Genomic DNA, 13,454 nt, shown 5'->3' with positions numbered 1-13,454 from the left:
ATAAATTTACCACACACTAAACAGCAAAGAAGAAATTGTTAGGGGGGAGTTTACCTGATCAGCTACTCCTCCTGGAAGGATGGTTTTAACTATAACTCCAGTTGACTTTCCTCCCACTATCCCAAATCCCAAACCTGATCCATCATTCACCAACTCAATGGTCTCCACATGCTGCCAATGGACCTACAAGGAGTAAACTTGTAAATAAGCTTGCAAATGACTGAAGTAAGAATACACCTATTAAATCTTGTCACAAGACACTTATACAGTATTTCTATGGCATATTTTTGAAAAGAGGGGAGAAAGAAAAACTAAAGGCAGCTCTATATCAGTTACTATTAGCCCACTTGAAAGGAAGGTGGGCATTTAACAAGTAGAATTTCTCCACTATGTAGCCTCTCCATGAATCTGTTTACAGATCAAAGTCTTAGGGATACTGGGAGGTGGTGAGTGCCTTCAATTCCCAACGCAGTCAAAAGGAATAAAATGTGCTTAATATCTTATGGGAAGCATTTAGCATCTCACTGGATTGGGACTCAAAGGCTCCTATAATGTAGATGAGTCACTCTCACCAGAAGTCACATACATGCACTGAAAAGGGGCTATGGATCCAATTCTCAGCTACAACTGAGGGGGAGACTGCAAGAGGGCCAGTTCTACTCCATCCCCAGCATAGATGAGACCAGCCTGGCAGCTGCTGTAAATGACACACACTGGCTATGACTCCGTAGGGGACCATCCATCCAATAGAAATAGCTGAAGCACAGCTCACTCTAGCCAAACTCCCACCCCAACGGGCCCCTACACCAGGAGGCTGCATGACTGGCTATGCCTGAGGAGTCCTCCATGCCAGAGATTACCTCAACAAGGAAAATTCAAAAAGCTTTCTATTCCCTTTACACCATGAAAATAGCACGGGTTAGAAAATCTGTATCTATTCAAAGAAATTGGGACATGAAGAGTACTATTCGTTTAAGTGGTGTAAATCATTATGATTACATCACACAGCATCAGGCATTTTCAGCCCACTGAAAAGGACGAAAGCCTCTTCACTGTAGATCCAAATAATCAGCTATCATTCATTTCACATTCCACTTCAAGTCAACAGCTTTATGCACATGCAGAACTGTCCCTTAACTGATAAGCAGAAGTTCCCAGGCTACAACCGGTAGACTGAGGTTGATATGATGAGAATGGAATATTTGTCGCCTGATGGTTTTCTTTCTGGGCTTGACGTTATGATGGAAGTGGGAGCTGTTCTTTAATGATTTATGGATATTCTATGCCAGTGGTTTTCAAACTTTTTTTCTGGTGACCAGTTGAAGAAAATTGTTGATGCCCGCAACCCAACAGAGCTGGGGATGAGGGGTTTGGGGTGTGGGAGGGGCTCAGGGCTGGGGCAGAGGTTTGGGGTGTAGGGGTGAGGGCTGCAGGGTGGGGCTGGGGAACGAGGGGTTCAGAGTGTAGGAGGGTAGGGGGTTGGGGTGCAGGAGGGAGTCAGGCCTCTGGGCTGGGAGTGCAGGCTCTTGGGTGGGGCTGGGGATGAGGAGTTTGGGGTGCAGGAGGGGGCTCCAGATTTGGGGGGGGCTCATGCCTGTGGCAGGGGATTGGGGTGCTGGAAGGGTCAGAGCTCTGGGCTGGGGGTTCAGGCTTTGGGGCCAGGGATGAGGGGTTTGGGGGTGCGGGAAGGGGCTCAGGGCTGGGGATTGGGGCACAGGCTTACCTCGGGTGGCTCCCAGTCAGCGGCGCAGCTGGGGTGCAGAGGCAACTTCCTAACCCCTTGCCCCCTCCGCCTAGGAGCCAGACCTATTGCTGGCCACTTCCAGGGCACAGTGTGGTGTCAGAACAGGTAGGGACTAGCCTGCCTTAGCCAGGAAGCACCACTGATGGGACTTTTAACGGCCCGGTCGGTGGTGCTGACCAGAGCGGACACAACCCAGTCCTTTCGTGGGTCATGGAATAGGTTTGAAAACCACTGCTCTATGCTGTATGTTGACCTGATTATTGGGGTGTTCACTATGTGAATACAATGGCTTCATTTAATAGTCCTCTGTAAGGAAAAACAAGCAAGCTCAAGATAACAACCCTAAAGCATTTGCTTTAAGAAGTGGCTTAAGAGACAACACCAGAACAGGAAAAGGTCCATCCACGCACAAAAGAATCAACAGACCTGTGGCAAGTTTCAAAACGAACACACTTTCAAGAGAGGGCTGAATTTGGGGAGACCAGATTGAGAGACAGGTACCTGCCGGGCACATCTGAAAAAGTTAAGCCTTCTGGGGGTACAATCGAGGGACAGTAAGCCTGGGGTAAGACAGACATGCATGCAGATTTTTTTTTTAAACACTCTCTTGATGCTTTGTTCCTATTGTCAAAATAAACAATAGTTGGTTTTAAGAAGGCTCTCTGGTCACGACATACACCACTGGTCACACACTGCCGAAAGGAAGAGTTCATATTCAGTTGGAACTGCAGAGCTGTTGTTACACAAGGTACTGTAACCCAGTCAAAGAGTTGTAGAATTGTGTATTTCCTCCCTGGTATAGACCTGACACCTGAGAGGGTGCACTCAGAAAGACCAGAAAAGGAGACAGAGGTGCAGCTATAGTCCTGTAATCATGATAGATGTCTCCCCCAATCTAAGACATTTGGACTGTGCCTCCCTTCCCACACCTTGGCCTTCTGCATGCTCTATTTGGCCTTCTCAGCCATAAGAGAATGAGAGCATAAACAGGGAGAATGAGCTTGGCTGCTAGTACAGATCAGATTGCAAAGCCCCATAGGTTTCTGTTCCCTAAAAGGAGAGGAGTAGATCACAGGAGGAGATTCCATTTGCTGCTGCTTCCCAAAAAGCTTTAAAAGCTGGGATTGCAATGGATAAAGCAGAAGTGCTCTATTTGCCTCTTTGAAGACAGAGAATTTAACACATGGGAAGAAAGGGCATGACCAAGCCCCAAAGCCCCCTAGACAATCCTGAAATGTTTCCAGTATTTACAGGAGGAAAGGTACAGCCCAACTGGCCTATTTTGGGAGAAAGAGGTCAGGAGCAGGGGGGGAGGGGGGGGGGAGATACACGGGTTACATAGTACTGGATATTGTAAGCCTATATGCACCTGAAATTGAAAACATAGACACTGCCCTTACATTTGGGAGGTACTCACCGGATTGGAATGGGCAGAGACTGTGCTAGCAGCAGATGGAGATCGAGAAACTACAGGACTGATCAGCTGAGGCAAGGAACCCCTTGCCACAACTAGTTGGACATTATCTTTTGCCTTCTGCAGGATGCTGATAGCCTGTTGATGTGTAATTGTTTGATCAAGGGCTTGTCCATTAATAGCAAGGATTTGATCTGCTTCCTTCAGCCTTCCATCTCTGTCACAAATGTATAAACAAAACAAAAAACCCCACAAGAAAAAAAAATGTTGCTACAGACATAGTATTTTGACAATTTTCCAGTATTTTTTATCCTGTTTTCTATTTTCCCCACTTCTTAATCTTTCCCTGCAGTTTTGCTACAAGGTGCTATTGTGGCACTCGGGAGATCAGCTCCCTTTGAAGCTAATCCCACTGCCACTCTCTCCTGGCTGCTACCCCCTAGCTAGCGCCCTTCTCCCTGCACCCCCATCCGAGACTAAGCATATTAGATTGAGTTGCTCCCAACCATAGCCTGGGAACTTATGTTTATTCTTGACGTTGAGCTTGCTTAACAGACCAAGTGCTCTACTTTGTTCAGTGTGCAAGTTCTGAATATTCATCAAACCATGTAGTGGAACATACTTTCATCAAGATCCCAGGAAAAACCAATTTTCTTTTCAGCAAGAGGGAGAGAATGTATGATAAAACAGATCCCTTTTAAATGAAACACCTACATAAATTATAAAATAAATCATTTTGTGGCAAAGGAAGTACTGATGTACAGTCACACATTGAGCCCTTTCCCAGACCTACTTCAAAAGAATGTGTATGAAATCTACAGATGAGTTACTCTTAAGCTTTACTGCTTCAGAAAGATTCAAACAAGCAAAGGCTCTTTTTCAAAATATATACATGACAATGCTCTGTGAAAATCAAAGTCGAAAATTGGTTTCTCCATATCACATACTTCTTTGGTTGCCTGGCCTGGAAAAGGGACCAAGGTACTTAGAAGTGACCAAGAAGAAATGTCCTCTAGCCCCAATCCAGAATATTTTGCTGGGAACTGAAATCCTCTGTAAGATTTATTGCTTCAGGGACTCTCTAATTTACAGTTGAACAGTTCTGTACCCCACTAAAGTGACCCTAGAACTGACACAGTACGTGTTTTTGCTTCACAAAATCAATAAGGAGTTGATTCACTAAAAACATGTTTCAGCTTATCCATTTGAATAGGGCAACACAGACCACTTGCATGGAAAAGTAATTTGAAGGTGGGCCTTAAACAGTCTAGAAAAGATTGGGGCCTTAAACAGTCTAGAAAAGATTGCTGCGAGTAACAGCAAACCATATGTTGCAGAATTTAACTCTAGGGCCCATACACTGCACTCACTTGAATGGCTGTGTTGAGACCAAAAGCAGTTTAAATACTAATCTGTTGCCCAGAGAGGTGAGCAGGGAGATCCCATGCAGGGAACTGCTACATATAACAGAGGATATCCACAGGGACTTCCCATTGCCACCGAGACGGAAACTTAGGCAGGGGCACAGCCAGTGGGTTCATGCACAGTGCAAATCCACTAGGTAACAAACAATCAGGGGCTGGAGGGGGAAAGCACAGTGGACCAATTGTCCTACACCTCCTAATAGTCTCTAGGACTAGGGGCTTTCCTATTTAGCTCCTACACCCAAAAGTTCTTTGTTCAAGGCTGGCTTGTGGGATCAAGATTAAGGTGTAAAGGATATTTTCACAAACAATCATTATTGGTGAGTTCCAGGTAACATTTTCTGGCTTGTTTAATTCCATTTTTTTTTTTAAGTGTAAGCATATTAGGTTAAGCACTGTTTGTAAAGGCATTCTGATCCCCTTACTGTTGGTCTACAGTACTCTGCAAACAGCACTGGTAACTCCACTGGGGATACTCCTACAGTACATTACTATTTAAAGTAAGCGTATCAGAATCTTGAGCCAAAACAACTGGCTCAAACATACATCTTTGAAACTATTTTTTAAGAACTGAGGGGACTATTCTATCTTCAAAAGTATACAATATTCCCCAGTAACATAAACAGAAGTTGTACCAGGGTACTGAGATCAGAATCAACTCTTTCATCTGGTAGAATAAATTTTAAAAATACTACATCAGTGATTATATATCGATCTAATCCAATGCAATAATATGATACTAGGATTACATTTTATGATTGAAACTTTATTAATGTAAAACTTAATTCTCAACTGAAAAGCAGACTTTAAATGTCTTGGGCCTAAGAGTAAGAGAGAATGTGTGGTGGGACTGTGAATAATGACAAGCACAAACAAGGACACCAATGACTAAGTTACATTATGATGTCATTATTCAGTACCAATGATCTCACCTGTATGCCACGCTTCCTTCTTGGATCTCCTGCACAAATATCCCCAGTTCCCCTCTGTTTTCACTCTTCAATCCCACAACACTAAAGCCCAGCCCACCACTTGGAGGTTTAACCAGCTCTAAGGTCTCGACGAGGCGACCCTGTTCAAGCAAAATAAACGAAAAGGTACAAATGTTAAATATACTTAAAAGCAGCATTAATGAACCATTTTAACAAACTCTTACAATCGGAGTAGACTTCGCTCAAATCAATAAATGAATAAATTATTAGAACATACAGCAAAACCATGGAATGCTGCATCCAGTTCTGGTATCTCTGGGCCATATAGAGCAACAAAGTTGTTATAGCCTGGAGGAAAAGGCTGAAAAGAGCTAGATGCATATAGGTTGGCTGAGTGGTGACTAAAGGGAAACCTTAAATGTCTATACATATTTGAAGGAAGAAAAGTAATTATGGAGTATAACTAGGTATAACGGAATGAAATTCAGAAAGAGAACATTTAGGCTATCGGGAGAAACTTCCTGACAGTATTGTCTATTAGACTGGGAAAGAATCTCTCAAGGGAAGTGATGGAAAAAATCTCCCCTGAGTCTCTTAAAAGTAAACTGGAAATGCACTGAAAGAACTTCTTGGCCAAATTTTAACCTAACATCCCTTTGTACAACCTGATTGAAGTCAATGGAGTTGTAAGTCAAGGCAGACTTTGGCCCACTATAACGGCAGAGAGGTGGACTAGATGGCTTAATAGGTCTTTTTCACGTCTAATTCCTGACTCTATTATATACTGTATTAATCTTGTAACAACCCATAACAGCAAAATTCCACTATGAGAGCCACACAACTGATACAGACTCTGATAATCCACACTCTTTCATATATGGAATGGCAGTTCTTCACATATGGTGAGAGAGGAACACCAAAATGCAGATTTGCTGTGAAGAATATTGCTCCATTAAGAGAAGTGTAGTTAACAATGCAGTAAATAATAAATAGCACAGTACCAATGCTATTTTGTTGAGAATATTTCCATGTTTATTCTAAAACTCCAAGTGCTTCTCAAATAAAAAGGCTAGAAATATTTTGTTTCACACAGCGAAACAGTTTAAATGGGGAGGAGGTGTTTGCTTTTAAATACTGTACTATAATTCATTTCTCTTTAAGCAAAAGGATAACAATAAAAATATTTTGAATTCATTCAACAATTGCAATGATCAACTATTTGTGGTTACCATAAGTCATAAAATACGTCAATGGAAAATTTAACTATTTGCAGGCATGTTGTCTTACCTGTGACATAGTTCTGATTAGTTGCTCCAATTCATCACTGGAGCTGGAGGATTTCCCATTAATCTGAGGAGTAACAGATCTCACAGATGCTTCTTGCACATTAGCAGGGCTGCCATTCTGCTGAGCCAATAAATAGGATTCGTTATGTGGCAAGGAACCCACACTAGCACCATGATGGGGAAGCTGTGGGAACTCGCCAGCCGAATGTATGGATGGTGCAACATTTACCTGAAGATGATTCACAACATTAGTCTTAGAGTGTCTTAGTCTTCATAGTCTTACAGTGTGGCAAAACAATCATTACTGATAAACCACATCATGATTAACAGATCTTCTTGCCATGACAAAAAGAACACAAAAATTATCTTAGATTTTTTTTTTAAATGACACTTTTTCCTCATACACACAATATGTTAATTGATATCAAGTTGTGAACCATAAAAATAGATGAGTAAATAGTCATGGGAACAGTTTGCAAGCAACATCTGTACCCTATATAAAATGTATTTGTCCCTTTTAGTGTAAGCAGCCAGAACAGTTCTAAGCACTGTGGTAATTCAGGACAAATTTGAACGGAGCTGTCGTCACCATACCAGAGAGTCTTTTAAAACCAACTTAACCCTTTTAAAAAAAATCTGGATTTATCTTGGGGAGAGAAACCTCACTGATGACGACAGAATTAGAGGTCTCACTGAGAGTTCATGGTTCAGGTCTTTTGTGTCACCATATGGTAAGACTGTCACTCTCTATTAACCTCTCCATCAGCTCAAGGATTTAATTTAAAATTAAAGGATGATGTGTCTAAATCCCCTAGACTACTTTGAAAAATCTTTCAGCTCTGGTTTATACCTCTACTATCTGCCCTGAGAAAAAGGCTTGTGCATTGTGCTGCCCCTAGAGCAGACCAGAGAATAAACTAACTCAGAGGATCACAATCCTTCCCCTGCTTGCCCTTGGCCAGTAACAGATTACGTTTTTTTTTATGCACAAGTAGAGCTATGCTGATTAGAGCTTTGAAGGCAGGGAGTCAAGACTCCGTCTGTTCCCCACTCTTGCCTGTCCATGCACAGAAGCTCTGAAACGCCTGCTCTCCCTCCTGCATTGTGACTAGTAATTATGGACTTATTTGCTGTTTACAACAGCAAACACTGACCAAAATGCTTGCATCATGTCCTACAATGCCAAAGAAAAAATTAGGTAAAACAATAGATTGTAGTTTTCCTTCTTTATCTTTAAAGTTGTCATCAAAGTTTCATATATCAATAGAAAATCTCAAAATTCCTGGGGGTATTTTTAAAATCATTTTCTTAGCCCTAATCTTATTCTATCAACTCCAATATCACTGCCCAAACTACTGCACTAACACTGGGTAATGAAATTTATCAAATTATCTTACTATTATTTCTGTCATTCTATAATCATTATTTTGTTCCGTCACTTATCTCCTTCCTCAGCTTTAAACTTTCACAATACCTGCAAGTGCCACTCTGGTAAACATCCTCCAACGTATTCAAATGCAGCAGAAGAGTATTTCATTCTATTCATTCTCATTTCAAGGAAAATGTAGACTGAACACACTCTCAGACTGTGAAGTAGTATCCTAAGGTTAATGGTGTAGTCTCTTTGCTGGAGTTATTTAGAACTGGACAGGGCTGGACAGAGCACTTAAAAATACACTGTAGGACACAATCCTGGATTGACAGGAAGATGGACAAGAATGCCTGATAGACAAAATGCTAACTCTGTTCATATTTCATTATCTCTATTAATGATGAATCATCTGATTCTTTTCTACTCCTCAGAACAGAGGCTGAGCCAGAAGGTTTCTGAGTCGTTTTTGGAGCAGAGCAGAGTCAGGACTAAGAGAACCCCTGCTATGCCCTGTTACAATCCCTAATTCAGACATCTGTATCCCTGATTGCATCCTCAAGTCAGAAATTTAACCTTCTAAAGGGCCCATCATTATATGCAGAAAACTATGTCCAAAATTATTTGTCTGTGCAATTTACACCCACCGAACTGGAGGCCAGGATTTAAAAATCTGGTCCTTGGAATCTAAATTCAAAACCCAATCCTTGCTCAGTATAATATACAGTATAATGACATGAAGGGATGACCAACCTACTGCCTATTGTGCAGCTAACATAATCCGATCAAGTGATATAACTTGACAGTTTGAAGATTAGTAAACATTTTATTTGCTCTATATCCCTCTCTGTACGCTCCACCTTCAAATATCAATAACAGTCATGGTTCTTAACATAATACATTTTAAAGGGCCTGATTCTCATTTACAATAAGGCTATTTTACACACTCCTAATCACGTAAAGCACCCTTAAAGCAGGTGTAATAATTCACTCCCACATGACAGCCCCTTTACACACCAGAGCAGTGTGAAGTGGCCTGAGTGTAAATGAGAATCACACCCAAAAAGTTTTAGATGTGCAGCAACCTGAGGTCACAACACATGGGCCCAAACCTGCAAACTCCATCAAGCACCATGCATAACTGTTTATAGAAATGTGTTTTATAATTATTTTACTTATGAAAACAATCAAATAGAAGTGTATGAAATATTTTATCCTTAGACTTGTACTTGGGGGCCATTATTCTTCACTTAATATCAGAATGCCAAGGTGTCTCTTACACTGCACATGATTGGCAGGGACCCTCCCTCCCAGGGGAGATATTACCCTGTGCATATGGAGTAGAGGGAATGCTGCCTTAGTGCCCCCATTTTCCCCCTTCCCTGATACTCCATGGAAGCCTGACCAGTCTGTGTGGTTCTCAAGCCACCCCCTTTGATGGGATGTGTAAAATCACCCTCCAAGACGAAGTCAGAAAAGAACAGAAAGTCTGAAAATAATGCTGATGAAGAGACAAATTTTGGACCACCTGACAAAGCTAAATAGAGAGGCCTTACATGGAAGATCATCCTATAGAGGAGGAAGAATAGTATACTACCTTCCTAATGTGCAGAGCACCTGCACAGCTGGCTGCAGCCACGCAACTACTATGCCACTTTACCGTCATCCCTGACCAGCAAATCCCCATAGTCGTAGACCCACTGGCCTCATCCCTGCCTTCTCACCATGCTCTTTAGGAACAGCTGCCTCTGCAAAGTGCTCTCAATCTTACGTAGGGCATGGATTGCCTCTGAACAGCCTCTCTGCAGCCTGTCTCCCCACAAAGAGCAACAGCAAGGACTGTGCTGCATCTAGAACTTTCCATATCTGCAGATAGAAGAGCTAGATGTACCAGCATCCCAGCTGGAGTGAACCACAGTGACTCCCTGGGTCTGACCTTTTTAGGAACAGCAGCTCTTCTGCAGGATCATGGTATTGTTTCTCCTCCCTGTTATGGAATAAATCACTTACTTTGCTGGAAGGGCAAGGAGCTCAGTAAGAAAAAAAAATCCTTTACTGTGTCCAAAAATGAAAAGCACCGGGTGAGAAAAGCCTCTCCTATGTATGAATTTACAGCAGGAATACTGATATGCCCCTTGCATACACTATAAGAAAAGACTAAAATCATAGACACTCTTAAATCTACACTCACAGGAAGACTTATTTTCTTAAAAAATCTTTCAGCAAAACACTGACTACAGCACAGCTATGATGCATTATTGAATACTAGTTCTTCTACTGTAACTGATAGTGGCACTCCACTTTAATGATCTTTATCTTTAAATCTAATTAAAGAAATTAGTTGAATGTTCAATGGGGATTAGCTTAATGTGAGAAGACTATGTCAGACAAAGTGGCTTCTGACTCCTGATCACAACTTGGGGGAAAAAAAGGCTGAAAAAGTAAAGTTTTTACATATATTCAAAACTTAATCTCTCTCGCTCTCTCTCCACACACACACACACTCTTAAACAATGGTTTTTTTTTAAATATTGATACTATGCAAAGCCATCTTGCTATAGAGTACCTGTCCCTTGGTATATGCCATGAGTTCTTCCCCTGCAGGATGTTAACACCCAGGGGAACTGCAAACAAGGAAGGTCATGACCATATTACCTTTCTTTATGGCTAAATAGGAAGGGGATCCTGGTTTTTTGTTTGGTTTTTGTTTTTATTTTTTTGGTAAGGGTCACAGTATAGAAAAGGTTGAGAATCACTGGTGAACACTACTCCTAATCACACAGATAGAGGTCATTCCCGGGTGACATTAAACCACAAATGGAAGTCCTACAAAAATGATGCTTTTGTGGTTGTAAGACATATTTTTCACAACATATAAATTGCACTGCTTGGCAGTTATAAAACCATTATAACTCCATCATAAAGTAGCTTTATAGCCCTGTGATTATGTAAGTACTGTAAGAAGGAATATTACTTTGTTCTATAAATTGGCTTATGCTAATTTGCCTTGATTGGCTTTCCTTTACTGTATGTAACATCTGCAATATTGACATAATTTGGCATTAGACAAAAAGAAAATTCACTGATACCACACAGTGTGATAAAACTTATGTTACAGTTGCATAGTTAGACTCTCAATGCAATTAAATACTACTTTCATTTGGTTGTTCAAAATGTTTTTAATAAAAAAAAAAATCCTATTCCAGTCATATCTTTGGTACATCAGCATTTTAAGAAACAAATCAGCATTTTTAGGTCTCTCAAAATTAGTTTGTTTAAAACTTCAATGTTTGTGTGTGTCAGGCTGAGCAGGTGTCACTGTCTCCCAAGACGACCCAGACCTCAATACAGTATTTAATCTGGTATTTGTGTCTCCTAAAATAATCAAGGCAGCTGTAAGCATGCATAATAATCATAAAGGGTCCAATCATCCTGAAAAACTTGAAGTGAGAGGCTAACTCTGCGAAGTTCTCTTTGTAATGTTTTCTCTTCATTTTTTTTCGGTAGGGTGTTATAGAGCACTCAAAAAAAAAAAAAAAAAGGACTTAGGACTGGCCCCAAATCCCACCACCACCTACCGCAGTTCTTTAAAAATGAACACGCCGTTCAATGGAGGCTAGCATTACCTACATAGCAGCCTTACTTTTCAGTGTTAGCTCTGAATCCCTGGAGTCCCGTCCTCCCAACTCCAATCCCCAGCAGCACAGTTCCAAAAGAGCCATGCTGACTGCCCCTGCCACTAATACCTCACTGAGTCACATGGAGAGTTTTTAGGTCAGAATATATTTGGCTTTATGAGCATGTGGAATATTTTGGATCACATGACAGACTCCAGGACCAACAGTCACTACTGTAGTGGAAAGACAACAAAACAGTAACTGTGAGTGCTTTTTTTGTGTAATGCTTTGCAGGGATTTCACTTGCTCATCACATGACCTTTCACAGGCGAAAAAAAAAATTAGTTTCCCAGTGCCTGTGTTTAATTTCTTTGCTGTATAGACTTTACAGCACTGAGCACCTGACCACTGTGGGCAAGCTAGCATATGTCTGCATTGCAGGGGTTATTTTTCCATTCCTGAATCATATGTAAAATGGCCATAATTCCAAGGGAGAAAAATCTGAGGAATGCAGTTCAGCCAAGGAAGGGACTTTTCTCATTAGCAGTGCCTTGAGCTCTTAAGATGGGGGGAGGAGAGGAAGCACAGAGTGAAAGACAGAAAGGAGAAGAGAGGATTGCCATTGCTGGGTGATTAATATGTTTAGAATATTTTTACAGGGTGAAAAAATTAAATCAAATTATTTAAAACTTGAGAAGTTCAACAAACCACAAGGCAGAATTTCTATTTGTCTTTTCTGTCATTCCCTTATCTTCAAACACCGAGCTTGCTCTGTAGCATCAGAAAGCAAACATTCAGTAAAGAGAGAGGCTGCTGGGTGGGGGGAGCATCCTGGTTGCTTTAGTACACTTATATGCAAATGAGTGCTGAAGGCATGATGTTACTAGGAACTGAACTGAATCCATGCTTTTTCTTAGTGAGAGAAAGTATTTTTTCTATTCCATCTCCTAACTCTGCATTGTAAGAATCTCAAAATAATCAACAAAAATTGTTTATTTCAATTAAAATATTTATAGGGCATCTAAGCAACATACTAAAAGGCAGTGCACAACATCAACACCAAAATAAACAAATCAGCAGACCAAAACCAAATGGTCTAGAACAAATTTAAACCATAGTGGTCTCAAGTAAGCCCACCTCTCCTGATGAAAGGGATCGATTCTCAATTAACACAAATAAGAAGGATGGAAAGGTGACAGCAAGCATAAAAACCTCAAGAGAACAGAGAAAATATAAGGGAATGAAAACAGAGAGTGGCTCTTTCAGCTCATGGTTTGGTGCTTGTGACATCATTGATTCATTCTCGGTGAACAAAAATACGGAGTCTAATTTTCTGGACCCCAAAGAGGCGGCAACGACCTCTTAAGTACAGTGCAAGTGATATTTGTATGCTAGGACTATGTTTACTTAATCTCCTGGAGGCTTACTAGCAAATTTTAAATATTTATCAAAGATACATTTAAGAATTAAGCTTCTCACATAATCACCTCCATCCCTTCCCCACACAGCCCCTATGCATGGTACAGCCCCTGCTGAGTTCAGGGAGGCAGCCAAGGTAGGGGTGTCATACAAGTCTTTCTGAAAGACCCACTTCTGTAGTGTTGCTTCAAGTGAATCAATGGGATTTTTATATAAAATTGCCATCATTGTTCCCCTTCCCCTAACTTC

At 41.1% G+C, this 13,454-nt stretch overlaps 1 protein-coding gene across 11 annotated transcripts in view; it reads right to left on the bottom strand.

Moving 5' to 3' along the window:
• MPDZ (multiple PDZ domain crumbs cell polarity complex component) overlaps positions 1–13,454 on the bottom strand; it is a 129,510-nt gene that overhangs the window by 101,017 nt on the left and 15,039 nt on the right. For all 11 annotated transcript variants that reach the window (XM_034773148.1, XM_034773147.1, XM_034773149.1 and 8 more), the window contains 4 exons: positions 6,802–7,029; positions 5,515–5,654; positions 3,162–3,375; positions 55–183 (listed from right to left, as the gene is read on the bottom strand). In XM_034773148.1, the coding sequence (XP_034629039.1) occupies positions 55–183; positions 3,162–3,375; positions 5,515–5,654; positions 6,802–7,029 (711 nt within the window). The remainder of the gene's footprint in view (positions 1–54; positions 184–3,161; positions 3,376–5,514; positions 5,655–6,801; positions 7,030–13,454) is intronic.

This window comes from Trachemys scripta, chromosome 6, assembly GCF_013100865.1.
Source record: "Trachemys scripta elegans isolate TJP31775 chromosome 6, CAS_Tse_1.0, whole genome shotgun sequence".
NCBI lineage: Eukaryota > Metazoa > Chordata > Testudines > Emydidae > Trachemys > Trachemys scripta.
The sequence above is the reverse complement of the archived record's forward strand: the minus strand, read 5'-3'. Positions and strand labels throughout refer to the sequence as shown.